Source organism: Nelumbo nucifera, chromosome 2, assembly GCF_055504915.1.
Source record: "Nelumbo nucifera cultivar China Antique chromosome 2, China Antique-T2T, whole genome shotgun sequence".
Lineage (NCBI taxonomy): Eukaryota > Viridiplantae > Streptophyta > Magnoliopsida > Proteales > Nelumbonaceae > Nelumbo > Nelumbo nucifera.
In genome coordinates, this window is record NC_142650.1 from 78410191 (window position 1) to 78430528 (window position 20338).

At 38.7% G+C, this 20338-nt stretch overlaps 1 protein-coding gene across 2 annotated transcripts in view; it reads left to right on the top strand.

The window, feature by feature from the left end:
• GYRA (DNA GYRASE A) overlaps positions 1–8818 on the top strand; it is a 110060-nt gene extending 101242 nt beyond the window's left edge. Inside the window, exons 23-27 of one of the 2 annotated variants that reach the window (XM_010248068.3) lie at positions 5467–5582; positions 7204–7324; positions 7428–7482; positions 7575–7674; positions 8557–8818. In XM_010248068.3, the coding sequence (XP_010246370.1) occupies positions 5467–5582; positions 7204–7324; positions 7428–7482; positions 7575–7674; positions 8557–8686 (522 nt within the window). In that variant the 3' untranslated portion in view covers positions 8687–8818. The remainder of the gene's footprint in view (positions 1–5466; positions 5583–7203; positions 7325–7427; positions 7483–7574; positions 7675–8556) is intronic. The other variant, XM_088897602.1, reaches the window with a different exon arrangement.
• Positions 8819–20338: the final 11520 nt, after the last annotated feature.

Consider the following 20338-nt stretch of genomic DNA (forward strand, 5'->3'; position numbering starts at 1 on the left):
AGTAAAAACATGTATCCTAGGGTAGTTCCCTAGGTTCCATAATCATATTTCCTTAATAAATATCCATAATTTTCATAAGAAAAGTATAAACATTATGTTAAAGTATAGAAAATCAACATATTCCAACATATTCATGAGAAGAAAAAGAAGAAAGAAAAGAAAATTCAAAAAATATAGGGGTTGAATCCCTATTTCTGTTATAGGAAAAGAAGAAAAGAAAGGTGGAAGAAGATGAAGAAATTAGTATATACACACAAAATTAGTAAAGAAAAAGAAGAAAATGTGTTTATTGGACAACATTTTAAGTTCTTCCTTATTGGTTTAGGCTTTGCAGTCTTTGAGGGTTCAATACTACATTTAGCAATGTCTGTGTTGATTAAACCCTAACAAATAAGAAAATAATAAAAAGAAATTAGTATATAAACACAAAATGAATATTTTAGTTTAAAAATGTCTATTTTATAATTATAACCTCAAAACATTAAGAAAATTAAAGTTTATAACATGCTATAGAAAACTGCTTGATGATTAGGCGAGGCAAACCTCCAAGGGCGCTCGCCTAGGCATCACCTTGACAAATGTTGTAAAGACTACTGAAACAGACCAACAGAAAGCAGTTAATCAGTTTTACAAGAGGAGGCCACGTCAGCACAACTAATTGTCCACTTGCAATAGTTGTAATAGAAAGAAATCAAAGATTGTAAACAGTATAAGTAGTGAAGCACAAAGAGAAGTAAGATTGTAATTCTTTTGGCATTAATCTCTCTCTCTCTCCTTCCAACGAATTCAGGAGGTTGGCTCCCTCGAAGAGCCCTGAGTTAGGCTGGTTCCTAACAAGTTGGTATTAGAGCCAGCATGACCAACACAAGAAACACGTCAGTAGACACCCGAGTGGATCAGATGGAGGTAGAGATCCATCGAATGTCTTCAGATCTCAAAGAAATGAAGGTTTCATTGTTCTCCTCAATTGGCTGGAGCAGGGGGCAATGAACGACAGAGGAAGCCAAGAAGAGCGCAACAATGAAAACAATCGCAGAACAGGGCCGGCGGCAACGAGAGCAGCAAAAATCGATTTCCCCATCTTCTTAGGCGGCGACCCAACTCCCTGGATTCTCAGAGCCGAACGGTATTTCAATTACCATGAGACACTTGGGCAAGATAGGGTAGCTTTGGCTTCTGCACATCTTGAAGGGGAAGCTATCCTCTGGTTTCAATGGTACCGATGGGGGCACCCTCGTCAAACTTGGGCACACTTCACTGATGCCATGACTATCCGTTTTCGATCGTCTGGGTTTGAAGATCATGATGAGAGTTTGGCAAAGCTATGACAGGTGGGATCAGTTAAAGATTACCAGATGGAGTTTGAAAAGCTGGCCGTGAGAGTCCAAGGGTGGATGGAGAAGGCGTTGGTGGGAAGCTTCATCAGCGGCCTAAAAGAAGAACTGCGACTGGAAGTAAAGGTGATGCAGCCCACTTCGGTCATAAATGCGGCAGCGCTAGCAAGATTGTATGAGGATAAGTTCGCTCGAGCAAGAAAGGTGCAACGGCCATGGGGTCCGGAACCAAGACGACAGCACCAGACAAGAAGGAAGGAATGCTGGGCCCAGGACCATTGGTTCCTTTCAAACGGCTGACCTGGGCAGAGAAGCAAGCCTGCAGAGACAAAGGACTCTGTTACCCAACCCACTTCTTTGCATTTTGCTTTTAAGGTGTTTTGCATTGTTTGTATGGTTGTTTTTCTGTTCTAAGGATTGTTAGGGTGGGTCTGTTGTATTTGGGTCAGTTCTTGTTTGGGTGATTCCTTATCACCTTGTTGTACTCATATTTTTCCAACTCTTCCGCGAATGCTACTGCTACATTAGACTCCAAAGAAGCTGCAGTGAGAGGTCCAGATGAGTCTATAGTCGCTGCCATATTTGCATTACCCTTCTTGTTCCTTATTCGAACTAGTATGAGATGTGGATGAAGCTTCCAACAAGTGTCTTTGGTATGCTTGGGCTTCTTGTAGTAATCCCAGAATAAATCCTTCTTATCCTCCCTATTGACCTTGTGAATAAGTCTCTACAACCCCATCCCAAATTTCTTTAGTTGTATTAGCCCTCAAGAAATTTCTGTTTATATGGGGTAGTATAGAATTACATAGCCAAGTAATCACCATATAATTCTCCTGCACTGTTGATAAAACTCAAGCTATTAGATTCAATCTTGATCCTAGAGAAGCCATATTTCAGTGCCAAGGCCATGCCCTTCTTTGCTGCAAAAGCTTCAGCCTGAAGAGGAGAGGAAACTTGACATGGTCCGAGGCAAGCTGCTACAAAATTGTTTGAGAAGTCTCTAATAATAGCCCCACAGGTGGCCTTATTGTTATTAATAAAACCTCCATCTGAGTTGATCTTAACCACACCAAAAGAGGGAGGATGCCGAAAAACACTATTAGAACTAGGTGGGTGCATCTTCGTGTTACATGGCCGAGGCAGAGCAACCTTGAGGATACTCCTCACCATCCTATCAATAAAAAGCAACGAGGTAGCAATGGAACATTAAGTGGAAATGTTATAAAAAACAATCTTATTACAACATTTCCAGATAGCCCAAATTGAGGTAGCGGAAGAGACTTTCAACAGCCTTTGATAAGAAGATTTTGAGCACATAGGCAACCAAGCAAAAAACCAGGTTTTGAATTTACTTTCAAAAGATTTTCAACAGCATTTCCATAGGTAGTTTTTAATTTTAGGCACCACTAGGAGAGACCAAACCAGTGACCAATGAGCTTTATTTTCAGAGGGAGGGTACGGAGAAGAAGGGGAAGATGTGCCTAGTGATTTAGCCTGGTAGTAAGCTGACTTTTCATGAACAAATGCCATTTTTACTCCCTGCCCACATTAGTTTATCTCCCCAACTACTTTCGGCCAAGGAAATGCTGAGTATGCAACTGGCTTCAGCTTCAAAAAGAGGTTTCTACTTTCTAACCAAATCTCTTTTCCACTCAGCTCTATCAGCATCAGTTCATTCATCACTAGACTTGGGCTAAGCAGTGATTTAAAAGGCCCGCCTCAGGCGAGGCACATAGGCACATTTTAAGGTATGTGTCTTGCCTAGGTCCTAGTAGTGATTTAAAAGGCGTGCCTAGGCGCACAGGCGAGTTGCATTTTGGGGTATGTGCCTCGCCCAGGTCCTAGACGTACCCCTTTCAAAAGGCGCACACCTAGTGCGCCTAGGCATTCGCATGATGCGCCTTTTATAAAATCATTATTTTTTGTGAGAAATAAGAATTTCAGACCCTAACATAGACTTGCTTGAGCTTGCCTCGAGGGGCGTGGTACAAAGGCGACTCATAGAATCAAGAATGCAATATGTTTTACATCACATTAGCTACTTGAAGCAATGCAATTAATGAGAAAAAGAGATTGTGGGTTTTACATGCTTGAAAATGCTTTATATGTTTGCTTTTATTTTTAAATTTTCATTTGAATACGGTTTACATGTTATGCTTATGTATTTTAATTTTAGATAGTAGATTTTTTAAAACATTTATTTTAAAATTTAAGTTTTTATTTTTTAACATTATGCTTAATATTTTTTGATTTTTTTTTTAAATTTGTTGGCATTTTTTTGAATTTTTTGACATTTTTTTTAGCTTTCTTTTTTTGTAATTTTGTGCCTTTCTTGAAAGGCGTGTGCCTTGCCTTGCGTCTTGCGCCTCAGTTGCAAATTGGCCCTTGTGCTTTTTTTTTTGCACCTTGCACTTTTAAAACATTGGGTCTAGGTGCAGCACTTTCAAAAGGCGTGCGTCTAGTGCACCTTGTATAAAGGCGTCTTGTAGAATCAGGAATGCAGGATGGATTTGTTTGGGGATTAAGAATTTAAGACCTTAACGTGAATTTGCTTGTGCTTGCCTCGAAGTGCTTGGTACAAAAGGTGGATTGTAGAATTAGGAATGCAAGATATTGTACATCACATTAGTTATTTGAAGTAATGCAATTGAGGCAAAAAAGAGATTGTGGGTTTTACATGCTTGAAAATGTTTTATATGTTTGATTTTGTTTTTATATTTTCATTTGAATGCACTTTACATGTTATGTTTATGTATTTTATTTTAGATAATAAGATTTTTGAAACATTTATTTTAAAATTTAAAATTATATTTTTTATTAATAATATGTTAAATATATATTTTAATTTTTTTTGGCATTTTTGTATTTTTGTGCCTTGCTTCGAAAAGGTGCATGCCTTGCCTTGCGCCTCGGGCACGAATTGCCCCTTGTGCTTTTTTTGTGCCTTGTGCTTTTAAAGCATTGGGGCTAAGTGAAATAGGCTGAGGGCCCATAGGCTTGATTTCCTCAAGGGGTGGAATCCACGGATCATCCTAGATGGAAATATTGTGGCCTCTGTTCACACCCTAGAACATCCCTTTTACGATGACCTCTCTACTCGACAAGATGCTCTTTGATCTCCAAGAACCTGCATTTCTAGAATGTCTCTGAGAAAATTTTCATTTTTGATGTATTTTGATTTAAAAACTTGGGCCCACAAACCATCTTCCCCTTAGGCAAGTTAAAAAAAAGAAAAAATGAGGGTCTTACAACCCTAGGTCCGTGTCTAAAGCTTTGAGAGCCTGTCACTATGCTCTTTGGGAGATTTTGAAAAAAGAATATTCAAGTTTAACTGCAACACTCTTTCCAAGGCCTGCACCCTTCATAGATACTCATAGACCATCCTAATAATATTACAGTCAAAATTTTATGGGAAAGAAGAAAATTTATAAATTCCTCATGGGTTAGTGGGCTGCTAGAAATAGCAGACTGACATTTTGAGTCTCTAAATTATAAATTCCTCATGGGTTGGTGGGTCGCTAGAAATAGCAGACCAGAGTAGGAAGAAAATATATCTAGTGTCATAAAGGTTTTTTTTTTCCTCCGTAGTTGCTGGTTACCCTTATCCCATTGAAGTCATCAAGTAGCCTGCAGATATCATTAGGGTCCTTTCTTTCTTGCTGTGTAATTCTCTATGATTAAACGATCTAATCTGCCATGATACAACTTGGAATAATCAAGTTACTAGGGTACCCCTACTAATATGAAAGGACGCTAATGTTTTGTCTTTATTGTTTGACATCTATGCCAATTAATGTATGGCAACCACTTTTTGGTGTACATGTAAGTTGATTTTTCCTTGTGATTTAAATATAAGCATGCAACAAAAGATGTAAAAGGACAAGACCGAAGGAATGAAAGATGTGTCGTCTTAGCTTGAGCCCTAACTGTAGTTGCATGCATCATCTTCTTTGTGCTCATCATCATATTTATCATCTGAGCTTGGGGTTGGCCATCTCCAGAAATTCTTTTCATGTTAATAACAATCTGAAATTATCACTCCAAGTGTTCACATATTTCTTGTTTGCTTGGTATTTTCTATTTAAATTTGGCATGCTTCAGCATCCAGTTCCTCTCATGATACTTGATTCAGATCCGAGCACAAGGAAGAAATACTAGGGGTGCAGTTGCGATGCGACTAAAAGCAGGAGACAAGATGGCATGCATGGACATAATACCAGCAGCCTTGTGGATGGAGCTTGATATGAGGTCAGAAAATCCCCAGAATCAGTAATTTCTTCATTGCCTTTCATATGTTTTGTGTTTTGTTGCTAAGTTTGCAAATTTTTTTTTTCTTAAAGAGTAAATAAAAAGATATTTCATTAAAAAAAGCATCACAACCTTGATGGGTGTCAAGATGATACACCACATGAACTAGTCAACAGAAAGAAATCACAATTACAGATTTGAAGCTCAATTGCTTCCCAGAAAACCTCCCCCAATTCAGTTCTGTTAACTGGATGCCATTCCACTTTCTAGCTCTCCACTGTGATACCCTACCATACATCCTTCCATCTGACATCGAAGCTCCCCATACTTGAATACTGCAGCAAAACCACCTCTAGATTGTATCTTCACATCAGGTTTCCAACCAGTGCTCTCCTTCCCTCTCTCAGCCAGTGCTCTCCTTCCCTCTAGATTGTATCTTCACATCAGGTTTCCAACCAGTGCTCTTCTTCCTCATCCCCCTCCTCTTAAGGAGGTTTATGCTTCCTTGTGCTTGAGAGGCTTATGCCTCTTACATTTTGAACTATGCCTCACGCCTCCAGGTAATGGAATGACTTGTGTCATGTCTCCATGTTTTAAAACATTGCTAAGGGCAGTCCAGTGCACGAGGCTCCTACCAATGTGGGGTTTGGGGAGGGACAGATGTATCTAGCCTTATCCCTCCACATACAAAGAGGTTGCTTCCAAGATTTGAACCTTGGTCACCCAGGTCACAATGGAGCAATCCAATGTTTTTAAACATTGCTATTGGGTACATTATAGTTTTGCAAAACCAAATTACCCTTTAACTAAACTCCTATCTTGGTTCATTCCAGTTGATTTAAGCAGGGTTTAAAATGTCTACTTATTTCCTAATATTTCAATTTCCATGGGTATCGACACAATTTTACTAGAACCAACGTATTCCAAAGTGAACACCACTGGCACTATGTGGAATACATGAAATGGAATTATAACATAAGTTGGTGACAATATTGTAGATATGTGGAGTAGAATTGTTGTTTGCCCAATGGACATGATTGCCACTTTGAACCAGTTCAAAATTCTTTTGAGACATTAAATTAAGTCTTAGTTTTTGTTTATGTAATAGACTAATTGGTTTCTCTATTAGAATCTCTTGCACCTTGTATGGGTTTAAATTTTGTTTCACTTATTCTACTATGTAGTTTGAACTCTTTAAGTTCACAGGACAACCTCCCAGCATATTATTGTATGTATTAACCTTGGTTTTATCTTTGTTTGATGGTTTGGATCAAGATAATAATTTAGAAGGGTGTATCTATGATTGTTTTATCATTTTATAAAACATTGTTCTAAATTTTCACATATTTCACAATGCTTCCATCATGTCTAAACTTTTACAGTATTTCCATGCTAAATTTCTGGCCTATTCCTACATTTGGATGACAAATATTTCACCAACACCAACATTTTGCACCTTGTGTTTCAGTTTTACATGCAGATGTTCTCTTTTTTCATCTCTATTTTTGGTATTTTTATTTTCCTTATTTCTGTGTTATGTGACTTGCATCTTTTCTGGTCAGTTTTCAGCAATGTACTTTTTATGGTGTCTTTCCATGTTTATGTGACCTACCATTTGCAGGGTCAAGGGTCCTGGGGCCCCATGGTTGTTATTTGTGTCTGAAAGTGGTTTGGGGAAGCGGGTTCCTCTGAGCAGCTTCCGTGTATCACCTTTGAATAGAGTTGGTTTAAAAGGGTACAAGGTATATTGAATTCATTGCCTCTTCATCCAAATACCTAAATCAGATGAAATACTGTTCTGGTCATTTGCATAAACTCATTCTGTTGCCATTCCCTTGTCTGTAGCTTCCACCAGAAGACCGCTTAGCAGCAGTATTTGTGGTTGGGTTCTCATTGGCTGGTAATTCTATACACTGACATTTTTGTTTTATTTTAACTATACAAATTAGTTTCCTTGCATTTTTTTAATGATCCTGCCGATCAATTTAACAGAAGATGGTGAGAGTGATGAACAAGTAGTTCTAGTAAGCCAAAGTGGGACAGTAAACAGAATTAAGGTTCGAGATATTTCTATACAGTCACGCAATGCAAGGTAACTATTGTTCTTTTATGCAATATCTTGTACAACATTGCTGCTCTCCTAGAAAGATCTCTCTCTCTCTCTCTCTCATATGCATGGGTGCAAACATGCACATAAACATCCACACAGGGGTAGACTTGGTCTAACCCTATCCTTTGGCATTTCTTTTGTATGAAATGGGCACTCACAAACTCGAGTCTACATTTTTATGCTTGGCAGTTGGGATATACTTTGCTAAACTATAATTGAGAAATGGATTGTAGGGGTAGGGATCTAAACTTATTCTATGGATTAGGGGGGTCGAGGACTAAAGTTATAATTGAGGGAAATTGGTTGTATCCAGGAAGTAGGTTTTTGAAAGATCGCATCAATATTAACGTTAATTGGAGATGTAAAGTAAATGAACAACAAATGAGGCGTTTTGCCAGGTTTTATTAGAGAATGGTTTATCCATTCTTGGGACTTGGATGAGTAGATATTTAAAAGTTGTTTTTGTGATACTACCTACAATTACTGTTATCATCCCTTCATCTCTCATCTTCATTGTCTTGACAATTCTTGTTCACTGTCATTGTAAACAAATGCAGAGGTTTCTCAGATTTTGCACATCAGATTAGCACAAACAATTATAAATATCATGCCCTATAATGAAAGTATGAATATGATAAAGTTCATAATTCTAAATGGAAATACCTGGTCCATAGCCATTTCTAGTTAGAGCTCTTACTGGTATTTAAATAACTATATTGTACATTATGGATTCTAGTTTTCAGTACATTTTGTGGTGATGTAACCTTTATTTTTTAGCAATTGCAGATTACACATTTTCTATACAAGACCAGTTAATTTTCTAGGAGTTTGTCATTGTTTGTTTTGAAATCTAAACATTTTCAGGGGAGTTATTCTGATGAGGCTAGAGCATGCTGGAAAGATTCAATCAGCTTCTTTGATTTCAGCAACAGAGTGTGGACCTGAGGATGTTGCGACTGATGAAGTTAATATTGAGAAACCTACCATCATGTAACAGTTTGTAATTTCCTTTTACCACTGGTCGCCTGAACATTTTCAATTGGCGTTTTGTAAGAACAATTCATCATCTGGTTTTGTAAGTGCAAGGGGCAAGCTCGAGGGACGGAATGTTCCATCTTATTATTAAGTGGCTTCTGTAAATTAATTTCACTTTAAGCTTCCCTAAAATTTTGGAAAAGAAAAATACAAAACCTGCAACGAAAGAACTTGGAGATAAAGAAATACGATACCCTTCCACCCAAAAAAAAAATATGATACACATGTTAGGAAAGTTTTGCATGCCTGTCAAAGAAATCAGCCTAAAATTTTCCCATGTTGAGTCTTAGGGGAGCACACTAGATGACAAGGGTTGAATTGGATCAGGTTGGAGTTTGGGTTAGTGTGAAGGTTGAATATATGAACCCTACTGTTGGAGTAGCCGATCCAACCTGAACCGGACATCAATGTTCAAAATATCATGGTTTTCAAAACTGGACTAGACTGGATGGTTGGACCTGTAAAACTATGAATCAACCACTTGACGGGTTCCGTTTTACCCTAGAACTGTCTTTTTTGGCCAAAAACTGTTGATTTGGTTAGCAAACCGCTGACCTGGGTGATTGAACCATTCAAATCGTTTGTACTGTCTAGTGGTGCTTGGCTGTTTTTTATTTATTTATTTGTTAGAACGGACCATCCATTCGGTTTGAATGGTCAGACCGTATGACTTAGGAGTTGGACCCTTGAACGGTTTGTTGTCTGATTTGGTTTTAAAAACCTTTCAAAATATCGATACTAGAGTTTACTTCTGTTGAAGCCTTTTGATAAATTCTTTGGTTTAGTAATTTGAATCATATTCAAGGTTTGGAAATATTGTATACAAGGTTTTGCATTGTGCATACTTGTATTTGCTAAACTTTGGGAAGAATACAAATACAAGTTTCAAACTACAAAATACAAAGATTTGCACTATACATCAAAGTTCAAAATATTGATACGCTGGTAGGGGTGTATTGGTCAAATCGATATTGCAATTTTGTGCCTTTTTTTAATTTTTAATTTTGCAACTGATTCAGGGCAAGGTTCCAAGTATCAGAAATGTTATGCGTATCGGAAAAGCAAATTTAAGAGATGTATCGAGATACGCTTAGGATATGCATGGATACAGATGATAAATTAAGATACACATGGAAACACATGGAAATGCTATAAATACTTCAATAAATCATAAATAAACATCAATATCACTAAATATAAGACAAATTGGATATTTATGCATAAAAATAATATGTTTTAGTGGGTTTTATGAAAAAACATACTATAATCAATATGCGGGAATAAAAATATACTATTTAATAAAGTACTTAATTCAATTCCAATATTTCAAGTTCTAACTTCAAATTTTCAATCTATTATAATTTACAAATTGAACATGTGAGTCCCAATATGATGAAGTTAGAAGTTAGAACATATCTTAATCACTTTCATTATATTCATAGCTTCATTAAATTGGTGAATGGTAACAAAGTGATGGAGTTTATTCTCAACCTAAATCAAATATTATTAAAATTAGATATTTAATAAATAAACAAAAATCATGAAAAATTATAAAAATTGTCATTACTTGGCAATTTATTATCGTACCTTGAATCAGAAGTGACGATCATTAGTACCATAGGGAGTTACGCGTAGATTGAAAGTTACTTATATAAACATTAAATTGATCTCTAACGAAACAACAATATTCATTCCAAGTCATCTTGGTGAAGTAAGAATTCATATATGATTGTCTAAAATATTTATATTTCTCCCAAGTGCATTGCTAATAATGAGTTTTAGGCTGATGACTTGATCCATAATCATGTGAATCACATTGTTGTGTACTCTGTGTATTGTATGAAGATGAATCATTAGTTTGCCTATAATCATATCCTTCACCAAAAAGCCAAGAACGCAGAGTAGATAAACTAGATCTAAGAACAGATTGAGCTGTAGCCATGTGGTTCATGCCATATCCATAATCTAGAGATGATCTCAAATTCATGCTACCCATGCATTGCATCATTTCTTTCTCAGGGTGACCATAGGCATGACTCCACTCATTTTGTCTTTCATAACCATAATTTCCCATTAATTGTGAATCCCTACGCCTATGGCAGTTTTGTTCTTCACTAAAATGCATTGAGTCATATATTTGTGGTATATATTTAAGATATTCACCACTTTGATCACCTTAATGTTAACCACCTCTAAAATTAGCACATTGATTGTTTCCAGTGTTACCATCTCCATTACCAGCACCACCGGCACAAGCACAAGCACAAGCACAAGCACCAGCACCAGCACCAGCACCACCATCATCATCATCATCATCATCATCATCACTATCAGTAGTATTTTTTTTCTGTTTCTCTAGTTCTCTAACACAGTGATCAACATTTACCCCCATTTGACAAGCAATAAAGTCATCAGGTCTTGATGGATCACCTGACTCATCTAACACCTTTGATGTATCTTCTTTCTTTACCAACCATGACATTACCGAATCATCTTCATCATATATGTCATCAAGGTTAATTGGGTTAATAACCTGTTATATGCCTCCTATCTCTAGTAAGATGTCTAATCCTTAGTCTCATATTGTAATGCACATAAACCAACTTTTCAAGAGTTTCATAGGATAGACGGTTCCTTTGTTTCGTATTGATGAGGCCAAAGGTACTCCAATTGCGTTCACAGCCACTAGATGAAACAGTTTGTGATAATACCTTTTATTGCAATCTTTCAAAGATGTGGGGCATCTTGATCATACGTCAACCACCATTCAGCTGAAAAATATAAAATAAAAATATTTCAATATCATATATCATTAAAATAAAAAATTACTTAATAAAATGTTAATAATTGTAAAATATATTAGAAATTTAGAACTCTATCATACCTAGGTCAGTTTTATCTCTTGCGCTTTATGCCAGACTATCTCCAAATCCTCCTAGTGCCTCATGAAATAGTTTGACCTTATTGTTATTTGAAATAACAAGTATCAATATTATATGACCAAATCATCATCAAAACATATTATATAATTTATAAATTTGTAAAAAGTAATGAACAATAAATAAACAAATAATAACTAATAATTATATAAAAATTTACATACTTCTTGTATTGCAATGGTAGCATTATCTTCATCAAGCTCCAACTTTGCAATCACCTTTTTCAAAGAACTTAACAAATTTTCATCAACACTGAGATCCATAGAATATTGAAATGCTAGATTCAAATAATATGTTGAAATTAAAAAATATATATAATAATATTAATTATTTTTAAATATTTAGTCAACGTAAAGGATTGAATGTAAATAATATAAATTTAAGAAAGAGCATATGCTTTGTGAATATTATGGACGAGTTGTGAATTTCATCTCTTCTCTATGATGTTTATGATCTTCTTACGGGAATTTGGGCCAGTTTCTTTGATTGCTAAAATAGTTCTTTACATTGCTTCATATATAATTCCCATTGTTGCCTGTTTTTCACCATCAACTATTTGAAGCACTTTAACGATGGACTCAATCATATTACAATATAGAGAAGTCACTATCCAAAAATTAAGGTTACTGATTATTTTTTCAACTTCTTGCCCAATTGATGTTTTACTTTGTTGCAACAATCTTCGGTCATCTTAATCAATCATGGTTCTTAATGCTGTTTTTTGAGAAACAAGACTTTGTAGTGCAATGTAATGAGTGGCAAATCTGGTGGGCCCTAGATGTATTAGTTCTCTGCCTTTTGTAATTTTCCTTATCAAGTTGAGAACTATGGCATGATTATAGATGAGTGTTGTAATTTTTCGCCCTTTTGTAATAAGACTACACACCTTAAGTAATTTTGAGATATCTTCTAATATCATGTCAATACAATGGGCTATACATGGTGTCCAATATATGTTCTTTTTATTTTCTTTTAACATTTTCCAGCTGCTTTGTAAGCATTTCCATTGTTAGTTATGATTTAGACAACATTTTTAGGACCAATTTCATTAATCATTGAATTCATTAGTTTATACAAATATTGTGCATTATGGCGCTCACTTGATGCATCAATAGATTTGTGAAATATTGTTTGTCCATTGCAATACATCATAAAATTTATGATAAACAATTTGGTTGGCCCTGTCCAATCATCACACATGATGTTAAACCCATAAGTGTCAGCCTTCTGATAGAATGCCTTGAAATGGTCTTGTAACTCAGCCACTTCTTCATCTAAAAACTTTCCCATCACCTCATAAGTTGTAGGTCCCTTCAAACATTTTCCTGCATTGGCTATTTCATCTATAATAACTTGATAATATGGAGATGTTGTTACATTTGCAGGAATGTGATTGTATAATAAAAAATTTGCAATTGCTCTTTTCATATTATGTCCAAAACTTTTCCCATAACACTCATTAAGTTTTTTCTATGTAGCATCATTGTCTCTATATAAATATCTATCAATCTCTTCAATATTAAGAGTGTCCCTATTTGATGAAGATTTTTTTTAAAGGATTTAGCTTTGAAATTGCTCCTTTCATACTTGGCGTACAAAATAATTTACTTTTACTCCTTGACAAGGATGCTTGTGATGAGCCACCACCCCCTAATACTCTGAATATGCAAATACAGACCTACTTCTCTGAAATCGTTATACTTGCTCCTCTTCCCATTGTGCAGCTCGTGATGCATGTCTTCCTATGTTATATGTTCTTTGTTTTGCATCATCATCATCATCATCATCTATGTTAAAATATTGAGGCCTTGATTCTATGTCCTCCTCCTCTCCTTCATCATCATCATCGTCTCTACGCCCAATGTTTTTCTAATCATTTTTTATTATTTTCTTGTTGCTTTCTCAACATCTCTTGTTCTTTGAGATGTTTCTGCATCGCCTTAAAAATTACTTGTGAGCATTTAGGGCAATTAACAACATTAGAATATCATCTTGCTAAGTGATGTTTCAAACAGGTCACACCACCACCTTTCATAACTTGCCCACAAAAGTTGCATTTTGTATGGAGTCGATTCCCATAAAATCTAGTATTATATTTCCAACCAATATTTTATTTTTCCTTTTTTTTTGGAGCCATGTCAAAGGGTTAAATGGTAAAATTCTAGATCCCAACTCCTAAGCATCAGTGTGTCACAGATTCACAGTGTTACACTATCATAATGCATATGCACAAAAATTAATTAGAATTTAGAAGCAACAGTTAATCATAAATCTAAGTATCTAACAGGTAATTAAATAAATTATATAATTTAAAAATAATAATCATTAATTACCAAATAACCAATTACCCATCATATATATGCATTTAATCACAAATATCCACCATGAATCACATGAAAATTCAATTATTATATAAATTATCCGGTTTTAAGTATTAATGTGTTAGTATACAAATATTATCTAATCTAATTAAACAACTAACAATTATTGAATCAAATAATTACGTAAAATTTGTAATTATTTAATCAAACACTTTTTCTATATCTTATTATCTTTTAAATAATTATTTATCTTTATTCAAATAATTATTTTACATGTTTTATTCTAATTTCTAAAAATTAAACAAATATTTTTTCTAAATGGCTTCATGGAAATCTATTATTTTTATTATAAAATGAATAATTATTTTCATGCTTCATTCTAAAAACTAAATAATTATTTATTTTTTATTTAAATAACTATTTTGCACATTTTACTCTAAAAATTAAATTGAAATTTGAAAAATTAAATATATAACAGAAAAATTGAATGGATGTATGGACATAATACATCAAATAATTATTTTGCATGTCTCATTCTAAAAACTAAATATTATTTTTTTATTCAAATAATTACTTTGCACATTTTATTTTAAGAATTAAATTAAAATTTGAAAAATTAAATATATAATAAAAAATTGATTGGATTTATGGACATAATACATCAAATAATTATTTTGCATGTTTCATTCTAAAAACTAAATAATTATTTTTTATTCAAATAATTGTTTTGCACATTTTATTTTAAAAATTAAATTAAAATTTGAAAAATTAAATATATAACAGAAAAATTGAATGGATTTATGTACATAATAGATCAAATAATTAGTTTTGCATGTTTCATTCTAAAAACTAAATAATTATTTTGCATTTTTTATTCTAAAAATTAAATTAAAATATAAAAATTTTATATGTAATAGAAAAATTGAATGGATTTATGGACAATACATCAAATAATTATTTTGCATGTTTCATTCTAAATACTAAATAATTATTTATTTTTATTCAAATAATTATTTTGGACATTTTATTCTTAAAATTAAATATATAACAAAAGAATTGAATGGATTTATGGACAAAATCACATAATCATCCATATTGATGTAGTGCAATCCGGGCACTCCTAGCTGGCAGACGTTTGGCTCCTAACTGGTGGCAGACGGTACCTGAGAAGAGGAAGGTGAAGGATTCCCGGGGGACTTGCCTAGTGGGAATACTTTGATGCTTAAGTTAGAACACTTGAGAGAGCTGTAAGGAATGCAGAGAGAGCTAAGAGTGCAGGTCGCGCTAGATCAGTTAAAGTTCAAGATTAATTCAAAATCAATTCAAGATCCCTTTGCCCCTTCGACACTGGGGCCTTTAAATACAGATGTCCTTGTCAAATTGAGCGTAACCGCCACTGGCCCTCTAGCGTAGCTGTTATTTGCTAGGGCTGCGCAGGTAACCATTGCAGAGCACTGCCCAATTGAATGGGAGACACGACCCGGAAAGGACAGACACGCCACCACCTGTCGAGAGACATGGGCGCAGTTTGCTGGGCTGCCAGGGACTGCACTGTTAGTCAGAAGACGTGGTGCAGTCTGACGGGTACAGTCTCGTCAGATGAGAAGATTCCTGAAAACGCCGCGTCGCTTAGTAGCGAGCTCCTGGAGGTATCCCGAGGTGGTTCCGCCTGAGGTTGCCTTTGGGGCAGTCCTCTCGCCTAAGTATTGGAGCGAGCTGGTTATTCGAGCTCGCGAGCTGGGAAAGACTTGACTTGGAGTATTCCCTTTTAGTACACTGGGGTCCTCGAGCTCGTGCTGTAGCGAGCTCACTCCATGAGGACCTTAACGAGCTCGTTACTCAGTTGTAGCCAAGCTGTCATGCTGAGCTATTGCTTATGCTGAGTCACGCCCACGTGTCGCTTTCTTAGGAGGTCGGGTCAAATCACCCTCCATCAATTGCCCCCCACTCCTCGGGCTAAGGATTCTACTTTAGCGCGAGGAGTTCATGGAGTGTGACAGGTGGATTTGACCCGAAATTCAAAATTGATTGACTGATCGCATTAAATACACACGCGTTGGTCAGGCGATTTCTGGACTTTTCGAATGCCAAAAATGCGCCAAAATGGCTCTCAGCTCCAGAAGACATGTAGCCGACATTCCTTAATCATGGAAGATGTGCAGCTAGTCACATTTCGGTTTCAAAAGACATGCGGTCAGCTTGACTGCGAACCATCAGATTCGCCTTAATCTAAGTCGTCGATTTGTGGGCACAGTGGCTATAAATAGGAGGGCCCCAGGCCTCATTTCCTTTACGCCAACTTGCCTAGCTTTCGGATTTGAGGTCGCGCCTTCACCTAGCTGCTTGAGATCTTCTCTTGTTCCCACCATCTTTTCGGTTAAACTTTTTCCTGGTGAGTCTTATCGCTTTGTCAGCAATGTCTAGGTACCCGTACAATGTTTTTCCCCGAGGCGGTAACCAAGATGACACCCCTTCGAGCTCAGGGGGAGCTTGGGGGCAGGCTCCAGAGGCTCGGGAGGCCTCCGGCGAGATGACTTCCACCTCCTGGGGCAAGGAGCCGGACAACTTTTGTCCTTCCTCCATGTCGATGGAGAGACTTAGGACCTTGGTTCTTCAATTCAACCTTCCCAGAAACCTCATCTACAGTCTTCCATCTAGTAACTACCCATGGGAACACGATCATGATGAGATCGTGATCTTCCAGGAACAGCTCATTGCTGGCCTTCGTCTTCCTTTTCATCCTTTGATAGTAGAGGTTTTAAACCATTTTAACGTTACCATAGACCAGCTTCACCCTAACTCAAACCAAAATGTAGTTGGGACAATTTCTTTGTTTTATGAATACTGTCTTCCTCTTGACCTCGACATCTTCTCCACCATTATTTCTATCAAGAATGCTTCCCCCGGAGCACCTCCAAGAAGTCGTTCCTATTACTTCTCTCCCCGTCCTAGCTTCAAGCTCTTACACAAGCTGTCGAATAGGATCCCGGCTTGGAAGCAGGATTATTTTGTAGTTCGCAACCCCGAAGGGTGGCCCTTCCCAACCCATTGGAGGGCTGCCATCCAGGATTCGGGGGCTGACTTGGATCCAAAAGTTTAGGAAACGCTGCAATCCTGGGCAGCAGTTGGCTTCCATTGGTCAGGTTACTTGACCGAGGACAAGCTCGCGCAAGCAAGCCTGAGCCCCAGTAGGTTGCCTTCTAGGTCGCACAATTCCTTGTGATGATTTTTTTTTTAGCTGGACTAATGCCTTGTGATTTTTGGCAGCCAACATGTCTGGTGTAGATGTGCGCCGCCTTCTGTCGAGCAACCAAAAGCGCAGGGAGAAGAGGTCGCACCCTGATCGAGCTTCCACTTCCGGGAGTGCTGAGTTCGAGGCTGCTGATCTAGCATTCGTCCCACCACCACCTGAGGTCCCACTGGTCCCGTTCGAGGGAGTAGCCACGGAGGGTGGCGCAGAAGAACGCGAGGTCCCGGCGTAAGGACAGTACCCTCCGTCTGAGTAGTCCCACCCCTTTGCCTTCTCGCAGTTCCCTACCGAAGGGTGGGTAAGCGTCATCGACTTCACCGTGGCTTCGCGAAGGAGTCGAAAGGCAGTCACCCACGAAGAGATCGCCAGTTGGGGAGGGATGGACCCTAAGCAGCTCGCCAGGCTGGCCTCAACCCACTGCATGGTGGTAAGTGGCTGCTTTTTTCTTCTTTTCCCTTCTTCTCCTTCTTTTTTCTTTTTTGACCTCGGCCTTTTGTCGGCAGGTGAACTCCACTATTCACGCATTGCCCTCTAGACCAACATTCACTCCGACGACGCTCTCGCTCAGAGGTCAACCGTGCAGAAGCTCCAAGGTGAGCTCGACCGGGCCCGAGGTGAAGTCCTTTAGGCTCGAAAGGGGAGCGAGGCCTAGGAGTCGTCGAGGGTGGTAGCGGAGAGGGAGATTCTTCGCCAGCAGGTCCGGGACTTGGAGTCCACGCTTCAGGATCAGACTCGGAACTTTGACGCCATGGTGGAGGCTGAGCGAGTTAAGGCAGTGTGGGACTTCAAGGACTCCCAGGAGTACCACGACCTTCAGGTGGAGTACGACTCGAGCTCCTACCGTTCTGGATTCAAACTCTGCCGCTGACTGGTTCGGAAGAAGTTCTTCGGGCTCAACCTTGAGGGCATAACGATGACGGGTCTTGATCTAGAGACGGTGGACTTGGCGGAGGAGGAGGAGCCTGACTCTCTGGAGGATGACAAGGACGTGGAGGCGGCGGATCCTTGAGGCCGGTTACTGCTCTTCTTTTTCTTTCTTCTGAATGAATTATGGTTATTCCCGAGTGTTTGAACCCGATTTTAAATATTTCTCTCTTGTTTTTTGATGAACTCTCTCGGGTGGTTGGGCCCGGTTTTTTCCTTTTTTGAACTAGTAATGAAATGTTTTTTCTTTTCTACTAAGTGTTGTGTGCTTTTTACTTTCTGTCGAGCTGTTAGAGCTACAAACCCGAAGTAGGGCCTTTCGGTAGTTGTTACCCCGAACTGTTCCCTGGTACTTGGGGTAGTTTTATAGTATACCCCGAAGTGTTTATCATATATGCCCGAATTGTTCCTCCCTTATTGGGTTCAACTAGTATACCGAGGTGAGCTACGCTCCATAGGGTCCACACCCAAGCTGCTTGTGTCTTCAGTATTAATACTTAGCCTTTGCCGATAAAACAGTTAAGTCTTACACAGTGCCGATGTCTTAGTTAGCTCGGCGTTTTAGCCCTTAGGCTGAGGGAGTGACTTATAGTCCACTCTTAGAGTTCGCCCATGCCATGGAGGCGACTAGGTCTTATCGCGCCGAGGTCTACGTTAACTCGGCATTTTGGCCCTTAGGCTTTGGGAGTGACTTGTGGTCTACTAAGTTATTTATAGGTAATATTGCCTTAAGTTGACAATATTCCATGCCCGAGGTACTTGTTTCCCTTCTAGGGTTTCGAGCTCGTATTTTCCTTCCCCGAGCACCCGCTTTACTTGGTAGGGTCCTTCCCAATTTGGCCCGAGCTTACCAACACCGGGCTTAGGCACCATAACTTTGCGGAGGACCAGGTCGCCGACACGGAGGTTCCGCTTCTTGACCCTGGAGTTATAGTACTGAGCTACTCTCTGCTGGTAGGCCGCGGTCCTAATATATGCGAGGTCCCGTACTTCATCAAGTAGGTCGAGGTTGGTACGCAACTCGTCTTTTGCCTTGTCATCATACGCTTCTAGTCGTAGTGAGGGAACCTCGATCTCGGCTGGGATGACTGCTTTAGTGTCGTAGGTGAGGTTGAAGGGGGTCTCGCCTGTAGCAGTCTTCATTGTGGTCTGATAAGCCCATAGAACACTGTGTAGCTTGTCTGCCCATAGTCCTTTAGCTCGGTCTAGGCGTGCCTTCAGTCCGCGGAGGATAGCTCTGTTCGTGACTTCTGCTTGACCATTTGCCTGAGGGTGTGCTACTCATGTAAAGTTCTGTCGAATTCCCATGTCTTGGCACCAGTTCTGGAATTTAATGTCCTCGAACTGCTTACCGTTGTCGGAGATCAGTACCCGAGGTAACCCGAAGCGGCACACTATAATTTTCCAAAAGAAGTTCTACATGTTCCGAGCTGTGATTGTTACGAGAGGTTCAGCTTCTACCCACTTAGTGAAATAATCAACTGCTACCACTAAGAACCTCCTCTAGCCTGCTGCTGGTGGAAACGGTCCGAGTATATCGATCCCCCACTGTGCGAAAGGCCACGGGCTGGTGAGATACTTCAGGTCGGCGGCAGGTTGATGGTGAATATTAGCATGCTTCTGGCACTTGTCACACTTTCTGACGAGCTCGATTGCATATGCTTTCATTGTTGGCTAGTAGTACCCCTGTCGTAGCGCTTTTTGGGCGAGGGCCCTCCCCCCAAGTGTCCGCCGCACAGGCCCTCATGAGTGTTGCGGAGCATGAGCTCAGCTTCGGAAGGTCGCAAATAGCGCAGGTAGGGGAGCGTGTAAGATCTTTGGTACAACCGTTCGTCTATCAGGACATATTTGGCTGCCTGACGTTCTACCCTTTTGATGGCATTGTGGTCTACAGTGAGGGTCTCGTGTAGCAGGAAGCTCGTGAGCAGATCAATCCAGCTTGGCTCTGCTTGAACGACAGGAGCAACCTCCTCTGCCCCCCCGAGAATGCTAGGCCGAGGCAGGTTCTCTTTTACACGGTTCTCATGGTATTATTGCTGGTGCTGGATAACCGGGACAGGGTGTCGGCCTCAGCGTTCTCCGACCTCGGGATTTGCTTGATGAAGTGTGACTGGAAGTTGAGCAGAGCCTCTCTTACTTTGGCTAAGTAGGCAATCATAGTTGGTTTGCGAGCTTCG